This window comes from Akebia trifoliata, chromosome 1 (genome assembly GCF_017979445.1).
Source record: "Akebia trifoliata isolate Shusen 1 chromosome 1, ASM1797944v1, whole genome shotgun sequence".
In the NCBI taxonomy this organism is placed as follows: Eukaryota; Viridiplantae; Streptophyta; class Magnoliopsida; order Ranunculales; family Lardizabalaceae; genus Akebia; species Akebia trifoliata.
In genome coordinates this window covers 30,625,642-30,637,847 of record NC_141375.1, presented here as the reverse complement: position 1 = coordinate 30,637,847, position 12,206 = coordinate 30,625,642, and the positions used below count along the sequence as shown (strand labels likewise).

The following is a 12,206-nucleotide window of genomic DNA, read 5'->3' as shown; positions in this document are numbered from 1 at the left end:
GGAAAATCGAGGAGAGAGAAAAACCGGTCTTTAAAAGACCGGTTTTATATCTTTTTTGAAAAATTTTAAAAATTGGATTTATTTTGATAAATAATTTTTTTTTGGGTATTTTTTTGATAATTGTCCCTTTTTTGTACGGTTCCTTTAGAGAACCGTAAATCCTTTATTTGGGGATGGACAAGATAAGGATGACTAATGATAAATTGATACAGCAAAGCAAAACTAGCACTGCTGACGCGGCAAGGGCACAGAACCATAGATTTTGCTTCGTGGATTTATCATGTATGGACAAAGATTTATGGTTCTGTGAACTGCCAGTCAGGGAGCGTACACACGGGAGCGTCCGATTATCACGATTCCAGCCAAATTGGCCACGTTGCGTTAAAAGTGAACGAAAGAGCCATCCTAAACTGACTCAGAAAAGACGCTCACTGACGTGTGCACAGAACCATATATGTTTTTCATCAAGATACGCATGGAAAAGACAATGGTTTTGCCATTTGTGCGCACATTGCGACCATGCAATGTCACTGTATTCTTCTGAGTCAGGTTAGCATTTTGAGAAACAAAATACTTGTAAGTAGTCCTAAGAATCACTTCCGTGCGAATCGCACCTGAAACACCGTGATCCATTTTTTTTTTTAATACCGACACGTGGCAACATAATAATTCGCCAGATCATGGAGTGGGGACACACGGCAGGTCTTGGTGAAACTACTTAAAAAGAGTCTTCGTTTTCGTTTTTGGTTTGTTAGTCTTGAATCTTTAATTGATGGAAGCTGGTCTTTTTGTAGGGCTTGTGAGCGACACGAATCACAGCCGTGTCGTTCTAATATCGGTGTTTGTTGCAGTACTTTGTTTATGTATAGTTATCGGTCACTTGTTTGAGGAGAATCGATGGATGAATGAGTCTATCACCGCCATTTTTATCGTAAGCCATGCACGTTAATTTCTGTTTTTTATTCTCTCTCTGTTTTTTTATCAAGAACCCATATCTCTAATATAATACTTTTAATTATCATATTTTCATGCAATAAATGTTTCTGAATAAATATGATTATGGGAAATATTATATATATATATAGCTTCAATGAGAAAGAAAATGAAGGAAAATTGATTGAGACGATATTTGGGTATGAGCAACAAAGACCAATGACACCTTAATTACTAGTGAGAAGGAATTCTTGTAGGCTTTAAATGGTAAAAGAAATGTGAGAATGAGTTTGATTGTAAGAAAAGATCTTAAATCACATGCCCTGACTAAAAATATAGATCTAGATATATAGAATTAAATCATTATATATATATATATAATAGTTGGGATAAGGTAAGAGATGTAGTTTTAAAACTAGTTTTGCCACCTCGGACGAGATATCTGATTTATTTGAGTCATCTCGGATGAGATTTAAAAAAAAATGACTTAGAATTAGAACAGACCATGTCTTTGAGACAACTTGTCAACTCATCTCATTGGTGGACGATATCGAGACAACTCGGACGAGTCATCTCAATATCAGATGAGATTTAAAACCATGGGTAGAAGTCATGATGAGGATATCTAGTTCATTTCTTTGATATAATTAACATCCACTCTGTACAACAAAAAATGGGTTCGATAATTATTAATCTATGGTGTCAAAAGTCATCATGGTCCATGGAGGGATTTGTGAAAATCAGGAACAAATTCTGCTCGATTTTTGCGATTCTCTTCGTATAATTGTTTATTATTCTTGCAAATGTTACACATACACACACACAAAAATAATATTCTAGTAGTTGGTAGATTACACATTCCTTTTCTTACACTATTGTCGAGCTATATAACCAGTTCAGCCATTTCAGTTGACAGGTTTGAGTTTCTAAATCCACTTTTATTGGGATAATTGTGGGTATTGAGCTTTGCAGTTGACAACTTTATATTCACATATAAAATTCCCATACTTTCCTTGAAAATGGAAGTAAAACATATATTTTACACACTTTCTTGTTCCAACCCAGGGATGCATCACTGGAGCGATAATTTTATTATGGAGCAAAGGCACAAATTCTCACATTCTAAGATTTGATGAGGAGTTGTTCTTCATTTATCTCCTTCCACCCATAATCTTCAATGCTGGGTAAGTTCGTCTCACTTATAAATTATATTTTTCATCAGAGCCTTATCACAAAAAATTGGGTCTAATTAAAGACTATGTTCATTAGTTTCGTAGATAGAAATCACTAATTTTCTTATCAGGCATGGAAAATTTTACCTCTAAGACTCAACATTTCCACAGATTTCAGGTCAAGAAGAAGCAGTTTTTCTGTAATTTTTCAACCATCATGTTATTTGGAGTGGTGGGTGTTTTTATTTCATGTGCCATCATTTCTGCTGGTAATATTCAAATTTCTTCAATTTTTAATTTCCAGGTTAGATTTCTCCAAAAATAGGAGAGTAATAATTTTATTGATTCTCACTTTTTACTGATCATCTAGGTACAAGATGGCTGTTTCCAAAGATTGGGTTTGTCGGTCTAAAAGAATGGGACTATCTTGGTTCGAATTTTTTCCCCAAGAGATAATCTGGTTATGTTCAAAAGGGATGTTATTGGTCCCAGATTTATATTTCATTTGGAAAATTAATTTACGAATTTTTTGTTATTTTAATTCAGCAATTGGAACCATTTTTTCTTCGACTGATACCGTATGCACTCTGCAGGTTGGTTAGATCAATCTTACCGTCGTTTTTAAAGTTTTTATTTATTTTATTAAGACCAGCCACAAATGTGGTTAAATATTCTAACTTCTGATACATTTACTTTATAGATTCTACACCAAGATGATACTCCTCTACTATACAGCCTAGTTTTTGGGGAAGGAGTGGTGAATGATGCAACGTCGGTGGTTCTCTTCAATGCAATCCAAAAGATTGATGTTACTAAACTTGATTTTTGGGCAGCCATTCATGTTCTCGGAGATTTTCTCTATTTGTTTTTTACGAGCACTGTCCTTGGAATTGTTGTAAGTTCAAAATCCATTTTACTATTGGAATCTTTTGGGCTTCCGATGCCAACAGCTTAATAATTTTTGTAGGCTTCAGTTAAAATTTCCAAGATATTTAGGTCTACACTTCTTTTTTTTAAAGTTGATCCATGAACGTCTTTCACGAGACAAAACCATTGGTTCTTAATCGTAAGTTCTACAGCATAACGCTGATGATATCATCAATAGCTAAGCGACAAGGACAGTCCATCTTAGAAAGCCTAAGTTGGACACACTTTTCCAACACCCTTGCTCAACACATTCCTTGTGTTTTTTGGTCATCTTATATACTGTAAGGAAGGTTAAGATACTCTGAACCTGCCTTAGGTCATGTTTGTGAAAAACAAGGTAGCAAAGAGAACACAAATTGCACACAAAAACACAAGGATTTACGTGGTTTGGCAGTGTGCCTACTTCCACGGATCAGATCAAGAATCCAATCACGCTATTTTCTTTTGAGTTTTTCAGCCCTAGAGATCTCTGGCTGAAAACAGGAGAGTAGGGAAACTGTGTCTATTTCTTAAAAAAATAGAACCCCCCCACCCCTAAAATAGAAAACCCTTAAGAAAATATACATAATTGCCCTTTGCAAAACCCTAAAAAATTCCACATGTGAACAGGGGCGAATTTACAGTGGGGGCACTTGCCCCACAATTTTTTTTTTTTACATTGCATTCTACCCTTGAGGATTTGATTCATTTTGGCGGGTTTGCCCCCACAAACTTTTTTTGCAGTTGCCCCCACCTCACTCAAATTTTTGGGTTTATTAAAACCCTTCTATTTGGCAGTTGCCCTCACCCACAATGACGACATAACCCCTTGACTTAAGTTTTCTCTCATAGACTAATAAGAAATGACCTCAAAACCACGCATCTTCATGTTCTTCAACCTTATCGAATAACTAGTGTGCCCCCACTACAAGAAAATCCTGGCTCTGTCCCTGCACGTGACACCCTTTACCTCCTGCACCTCAGCGTACCCTCAACAGAATACAAGAGATTTACTCAACAATGTTAAGTATACGATAGAAATTAGGTATTTAAATATGCATTCAAAAGTGTGTCGGGCATGGGTATGACACGTGAATAGGCACCAAGTCTGACACGGAAAATTATTGCTATGTAGATAGTACGTTATTTTCTATTGTCAGTGTTGCCATGTCTGGCATAGGCTCATGTGTCCATGTCTATGTTACACCGATCAGAAGCATTCTAGCATTCAAGTTGGGGCAAGAGTCTCATGTTTCTTTTGTTTGGATGTGATTTTTCCACTTCTTTGTTGATTATTTTTGTCGTATTTTAGGCTGGGCTTATGACTGCATATGCTCTTAAAGCCTTATACTTTGGTAGGTAAGTGATTTCCTCCCAACTTGTTCTCACGTATCTTTTATATTTTGGTTTATTTCCATTTTTTTCTGAAAACTAAAGTTCCACTTTTTATCATACGAGTTGTCTACAAAAGCATGAATCCATCTTTGTTGGCAGGCATTCTACCGATCGTGAAATTGCTCTGATGACCTTAATGGCGTATCTGTCCTACATGTTGGCTGAGGTAACGACGGATGATCTGAGAATGAATTTATTTATACAGAGAACCAGATATATATTATCACCATATACTAATCTTATTCATATTTTATTCCATGCAGATGTTGCATCTGAGTGGTATACTCACGGTCTTCTTTTGTGGGATTGTCATGTCTCATTATGCATGGCATAATGTCACTGAAAACTCAAGAATCACAACCAGGCAAGTACAAATAAACACATCCCCGTGGGCTTTCTCTAACTTATAGAGATGATTTATTAACTTCTATTGTGTTATTTGTTCTTTAGTGTTTGGCAATCTTAATAGATGGTTCTTGATAGTTTCCTCCTCTCTTTATTTTAGTAAATAAAAATTTATTTAGGAATACTCTGGTGATACTTCCTATGTCCTTGACTCTCTTGCAGGCATTTGTTTGCTACAATGTCATTTATTGCAGAGATATTTATCTTCCTTTATGTCGGTATGGATGCTCTTGACATTGAGAAATGGAAATTGAACAAGTCAAGGTGCCACATTCCCCTTGTAGTACTTAAATCACTACTATCCCATAGATTTGATAGGTTAGGTGGTTAGGATTACCAATTTTAGTCAATTTTTGGTGTGGGAAGTCTTTTGTTCCTTTGGTGTACTGACCAAATACAGCTTACATTGCCTTTTTAATTGGTTCTAAGTTGCACTTGTCTTCAATTTATATGCTTAATGTTTGGGGTTGCAGCTTTGGGACATCTGTTGGCATATATTCTACGATCATGTTTCTAATACTACTTGGACGAGCTGCATTTGTATTTCCTCTCTCTGCTTTATCTAATTACATGAATGGAAGTTCGATTACATTCAAACACCAAGTGGGTATATTTCCATATTTATCCATTCACGACATCTGCATGTAATACAGATGTGAAAACTCTTTGATCATCATTAGAGTTTGTTAACTTACTCTCTTGTCCATTTTAATTAGTTCATAATCTGGTGGGCTGGCCTTATGAGAGGTGCTGTTTCTGTTGCTCTGGCTTACAAACAGGTGACTCAGATATTCAAAGATAAATTGTAAGTTTGCTCATTACTAAAAGATATGATCTGCTTAGTAAATATTTGTTATGGTCTTTGAAGTTCACGTACTCTGGCGTTACATGGGATCCAGTTCATGCTACAATGATCACCAATACCATTATTGTTGTACTCTTCAGTACAGTGGTAAGTTTATTTCTAGAAATGATTCTCTTTCCTGCTTATAATCAATGTAATTTTGGTTGTTCATGTAAGTTATGAATTTTTTTTTTCTTATTTTAGTAAATAATCCATTAAAGTTTGCTGCTTACCAAGTTGGTAAAACCATTTCCGTTGTGCACGCACTCCTGCTGAATCTAACTTGTTTTAACATTGTTCACACAGGGCCCACCCCTACTGCTTCAGCCAGCATTCATTATTTTGTTTCTTTTATAGATGACTAGTTGATTTATGTGTATTTTGAAACTCAATTTTGGATCTTCACTTGGTGAAGATCCTTCGTTCGGACTTGGGGGGAGAATACATGTGTTGCATACAAGAAATCTTCTTGTACCCATTTCATTCATTGTACATTTCATGTTAATATTCTTCAAGTGTGAGTCGCCCTTTAAAAAAAAATTGATGCATAGACATTATGGTAGCAATGTGGGGACGTTGAAATTTGTCTCCTCTACCATATTATCGATTTCTGACAATGACACAATTTATGTTGAAGGTGTTTGGTTTACTGACAAAGCCACTTATAAACATTTTGCTTCCCCACCATGCAATGGAAGGCCACAATATTTCAGACCAGAATACCCCCAAAGATGACCCTGCTCTCCCCCTTCTCTCCATGGAGGAATCTACCACAACCAACATACTTCGTGCGAAGAGCAGTTTGGCCATGTTACTAGAAAGGCCCGTTTACACCATACACTACTATTGGAGAAAGTTCGATGATGCCTACATGCGGCCTGTGTTTGGTGGTCCCCTCAGATGATGAAATTCCACAACTTGAGACGCCCCTTTCCCTTGGAGCAGCCGGTCGGAAATTAGTAACGTGTGTAGGACATCGGACTGTGATGCTCATTCTAAGATGAGTTAACACTGCACGAGAGTGATGTGATTTCTAATGTTTACAAAGGCGGTAGAATAACACTGGATTTGAGATGCTGAGACAAGTGGGTGATTTGCTGTTGATCCCAAAGGGGATTTTTTTTTTTTTGTTGCTTGGGTTGTAGTGCTTTAGTAATTATATAACTTTTAAACCATATTTTCTTGTTAGATGTCATGTAATTAAGAAATTTTGTATGAAGTAGACAAGCTTATCATTCTTCGGCAAAGTAAGTGAAAATATAACTTCGTGGACTGTCAGTGTCCTTGTTAGCTCTGTCTCTGATTTTAGGACCAATCCCCTTGCTCCTCTATGGTGGAACACTGACACTTGGTTTTGACCACACTCGCTCGGAACGAGTTGACCAGTGGTCAAAGAAGGGTCATTGTAGTAGGTCAACGAAGTTTGATTGTGTTCAAAATGTTTTGATTATTGATCAAATAAAAATAGCCACCTTCAAAATTGACAAAGGGTGCATATTTTCATCCTTGGACCATTCAGATTGAATCTAAAGTGATCCGGACCATCCAATCATGATTATTGAGGGTGACTGTGTGGAAAGTAGGATCTAGGAGTCGAAATTCTCTATTTTATATATTTTTTCAACTTGCATTTGAGTCTTATCCGATTTGATTTATGCAAGGCAATTCTCTATCTTTGGGCTCATCTCTTGAAACCGTTTTGCTTGAATCCTATTGCAATATTTGAGTTCTTACCTGGTATCCCCGTAGACGGTGGACCCGCCTTTCTCTGGGCTTTGCCCAATCCGTAGATCATGGTCATGTCCTGGACAATTCCTGAGGCACGTGCAACGCTCGCAGCAGATGAGGGTGAGCCATGTTAGGATCAGAGAACATTTGTGCCTGCCCTTTGGGTACATGCAGCAATCCATTCTCCTGCCATGAGACAGCAAAATGATTTCTCATAGGATAACGGATGGAACAATGGACCAAAAAAGAAATGGACTAGTAGTTTTATTTTTAGTTATTATTAATCATTCACTTATTTCATTGGATGAATCTCTATTTCGTGTGCTGTATATGATAAAATTCCGAGTTTGCTATACTTAATTTTAATTCCTAATTTCAAAATTATGTTTTATGAGTGACTTCGTCATTTTTATAATCTATGAATTCGTGAATTTGTCACTTTTGTTATTAACGAATGCCATATCAGTGATCTCGTTGGTAATTTATTAGCGAATTTGTAGAATATAAAATTTATGAATTCACCTGAAAAATATGTTTTGAGAATTAAATGAACAGTGTATCGAATTTGGAATTTTGACATAAGTTGCTCACGTTTTTGGAAAAATCACTATTTTATTTTGTTTTAATTAGGGTGTAATAAGTAAAAGTTGGGGGTGCCAATAGTAGTTTTCTTCATAAATCGCACAGACCAAGGAATCTGTTTATTGTAGAAAGAAAAACAAAACTATGGCGCATATTCTTAACTTGCGCCCACCTATCCGAACTCGCCATGCTGCTTCATCAGCAAACCCTATCGATTCATCTCTTCTTCGTTTCTGCAGCTCTCTCCATCAAGAACAAGACCCTAAATGGAGGTCTCTGCAACTGAAATTGAAGTGCAGAGGCAGATATTCGTGCATGTTCTCGAACAATCGCAGAGAGGTACTTAGCTCTTATATCCCTTCTATATTTATTTATTTATTTTCTTGTATCCTGATAAAATCGATTTCACAGTCTCGAATCTTTTGCTAATTGATGACTCATCTTGATCGTTGAAGCTATTTTGAAACCCTAATTTATGAGGTCTCAATATTACCCTCTTTATACTGCTCGAGTTGTTTTTCTAGGGTTTTAGGTTAATGGGTAGTTGGGGAAATTTACTTAGACGCACTACATAGATGCATATTGCCAGCTAACTTAGGCTATCCAGTTCAAGCCTCTCATTTGAACTCTATATACATGAATTTTCCTTTAATGACATATTGCCAATTTACAAAAACAGTATAATTCCATAAATTCATCTGTAATCAAGGAAAATATATATATATATATATATATGTATATATTTTTTTTGTTTTTAATTTTTATGAAGCAATCAGCCTATAACTTGTATAAGAACGTGGCCATTGGTCATGCCCGTAAAAAGGTTGAATGATTGATTTTTGCAAGATATCATTTTGTTTTTTGTAATCCACACCTTGAAGAATTGCATTAAATATATTTACTTATATATATAATGCCCTTCAGTAGGTTTGTTTTAGAGGATCACATTGCTACTCAGGGTAGACTTCTCTGTGTTGCGTTGAAGTGATGTATCCAAATATTCCTCACTTTTACATCCACCCCATGTCTCCATCTTTCCTTGACACGCTATCAAAAGTATGCATTTGGTCAGTGATTGAAACTTATGCATTTAGCTCCGCAGAGTGCAAACCTTACATAATTAGAAGGATCGCTATTATATCCACGGATAGTAGCCTAATATAATTTACCATAACTTGTTCACACACAGGACCTAATGAGTTTGGACTGAAATGCATACTTTTGATCACTGACAAAATGCATACTTTTGATACTCATTAGGACCTAATGAGTTTGGACTGAAATGCATACTTTTGATCACTGACAAAATGCATGCTTTTGATACTCATTAGGTCCTGTGTGTGAACAAGTTATGGTAAATTATATTAGCCTACTATCCATGGATATAATAGCGGTCCTTCTAATTATGTAAGGTTTGCCCTCTGTGGAGCTAAACAATACTGGAGAGGAATGGAAGAGTCTTCAAAGGGGTGGATTCTTTGACCTAGGATCTTTGGATTAGTGTGCTGGGGCTTTTGTTTTATTCGTGCAAAATCTGTCTAGAGTTTAAGGGTGTTTTCTTTGAAGATTGTCTTTAGATGGGACTCTTTATGTATGCTTTAGGTTTTTCCTTCCTTTTGGTTGGTCATCTCGACCACCTTTTGTAATTTTCTTGACAATAAACTTATACTGATTAAAAAAAAAACAATACTGCTACTATTAATAGAGATGAAATAGCCCAATTTATTGTCGATTTGCAGGTATTGAAAAATGCCTTTTCCTCAGTTTTAGTGCAAAGGTTTCTGTAGTATATGGATTTACCATTCCATGTCTCTGGTCGCAGGAACAAGCAAGAAAAGCCTTAGAAAATGCTCTTGGGGGAAAGAAAAACGAATTTGAGAAATGGAACAAAGAAATTCAGAAAAGGGAAGAGGTGGGTGGCGGGGGTGTTGCTGGTGGGGGAGGTTGGTTTGGATGGGGTAGATGGTTTGGTGGGTCCAATGGGGATAATTTCTGGCAAGAGGCACAACAAGCAAGCCTTGCCGTCTTGGGTATTATTTTCATGGTAAATTTTCTCATTTCTTTTATGAGATATTTGTAGTTTCCGTTGCATTTTACAATAACTCTCTTTCTTTGGCTCGACAGTATCTTGTGATTGCAAAGGGTGAAGTGATGCTTGCTGTTATCTTCAATCCATTGTTGTTTGCATTGAGAGGGACTCGAAATGGGTTCACTTTTATAACATCAAGTGTCTTGAGAAAGGTTTCTCCAACGGGTCCTTATGCTGATCCTGATAATACTCTAAAGGAGGAAGTACACGCCCCCCTTTCTGCAAAAGAGAGGGTGATTAAGAAATGGGGAAGTGACTGATATGTTTTGCTTCAGGTGCTTACAACACTTCTTCTCTTACCACGCCCTTTCTCCCTTGTAAGGAATTTTTTTTTCCCATTTTTGTGATAGAGATCTGGAGTTTATGATTTTGCCCCATTAAGTGTAAGAGCCCATGTTTTCACAAACATTGCTGTTCTAGACATGACTATCTTTACCATGGGTTGAAGAATTTTTTTGCAATGCTATTAAGAATTTTGTGCATGGCTCTTTTTTTCCCATTTCTTTTATTTTCTTTTCATTCTTTGTGCAATTCACCCCCCCCCCCCCCCAATGCTATTAAGAATTTTGTGCATGGCTCTTTTTTTCCCATTTCTTTTATTTTCTTTTCATTCTTTGTGCAATTCACCCCCCCCCCCCCCCCCCCCCCCCCTTTTCCCACTCTAATCTAATGGAGGTATTCTTTTATCTCAGGAGAGGATCCTCCCTTTAACAAACCACCTGGGATTATATTTATAGCTATCTATGCGATATTAAAGGAGGATCATCTTCTCAATGTATTTAATCTAATGGTTGTGTTTGGTGAATGTTACCATGCTCTTGACTTTATATACCGTTACACATGACACATTTTGTAGTATGCCATCTTTGGTCATGTGCCACGCCTGGATGACTACTCTCTGTCTGGTTATTATCTCATTAATACTAAATAGATGAAGGTGCAATGAGGATATATTGGTAAAGTATGGAGTGAAAAGATTGAAAACTTGGGTTCAAACCCTCCTGTACATCCTCATGCCTTTATCTTGTCTTGTTGTGACGAATAGTACAAGCTGAGTTATAGGGTTATACATATATTTTGAATGAATGAATGAATGGGAAATTTGGGTTCATTGTTGACCGCTACCACGCTCATTTATTGGGAAAAAGAAAAAAAAAAGGATTTGGCCATGTTCAGTCATAATCCTAATTATAAAAAATATTCAAGTTGAAAATACTGAAAAATTGGAATACACGAGAACTTGGAAACCAAGTCTTAATAATAAAGGATTTGATTTTAAGGAGAATGGAATGGAAAAAGCTTTGAAGCAAACAGTCCGTTTGCATTTAATTATACATGGCACTTTTGAAAGAGATATTTCAAATTTTGAAGGAAATGTAGGTGTGAAATAAATGCAAAACACAATGTGTCTTGTAACGAAGTGGGTTTCTTCAAATTTTGAAGCGGGCTGTCTGCTTTAAAGTCGGGATTCTAATGGAATGGAGGAATACAATTGTTTAATCAACCCCAAATTTTAGGACAAGGCTTTGTTGGTCGAACCAATCTTCCAAATCACTCAGACTTGAAAAAATTGAAAACTTCATCATGGGCTTTGGGAATTTTTTGTTGTGTATCTTCGTGGTTTCTAGCATTTGAGAAACTAGTCCACCAGGCTAACAGAAACACTGCCCTAAAGATAAAAAAACCCCCAAGTCTAATTAGTTGCTTATGAATCAAAGTAGATCAATCAGTCAAAGCTTAGACAGATGTTGCCCCTACTAACCCTTACCCCCTACTACCCCTACTTCAGAATCATTGACATATGATGACAACATGATTCATGTTTGTGAGAAAACAAAGGACACGCAATTAATATCATTGCCTTCCAAAATCAAAGAGTCGGCAAAAGCACTACACTCGAGGTTCAAAAAACAAACAAAATATCATTAATAATGGGTCCCACTTTTTTCATCTATTTCTATTGTATAATGATTTTCGAACGCCCTCGTGACGGACACGCCCCATCACAGAATTTGGGATAGATATAATTATAAATCTTTTTCTTTTTGTTGTTGTGCATTTTGAGGGGGCATTCATTTCTATTTATGATAAAAATGATTATGAGTGAGATAATCTCAACCATCAAAAAATGAATTTTCTTAATGACATCAAA

The 12,206-nt window shown here is 36.4% G+C and overlaps 2 protein-coding genes across 2 annotated transcripts; both read left to right on the top strand.

Moving 5' to 3' along the window:
• The first annotated feature begins 197 nt into the window (after positions 1-197).
• On the top strand, positions 198-7,198 carry LOC147411670 (sodium/hydrogen exchanger 4-like). The gene is made up of 15 exons (XM_086451035.1): positions 198-708; positions 795-931; positions 1,999-2,117; positions 2,277-2,374; positions 2,476-2,535; positions 2,652-2,698; positions 2,806-3,000; positions 4,324-4,370; positions 4,506-4,572; positions 4,670-4,770; positions 4,974-5,075; positions 5,285-5,414; positions 5,528-5,590; positions 5,680-5,763; positions 6,293-7,198. Exons 1-15 carry the CDS (start codon positions 681-683, stop codon positions 6,557-6,559), a joined length of 1,545 nt encoding a protein of 514 aa, XP_086307161.1. The 5' UTR covers positions 198-680; the 3' UTR covers positions 6,560-7,198.
• An 874-nt stretch (positions 7,199-8,072) lies between these two features.
• Positions 8,073-10,536, top strand: LOC147411669 (sulfate adenylyltransferase subunit). The gene is made up of 3 exons (XM_086451023.1): positions 8,073-8,304; positions 9,788-10,009; positions 10,090-10,536. Exons 1-3 carry the CDS (start codon positions 8,110-8,112, stop codon positions 10,312-10,314), a joined length of 642 nt encoding a protein of 213 aa, XP_086307149.1. The 5' UTR covers positions 8,073-8,109; the 3' UTR covers positions 10,315-10,536.
• Positions 10,537-12,206: the final 1,670 nt, after the last annotated feature.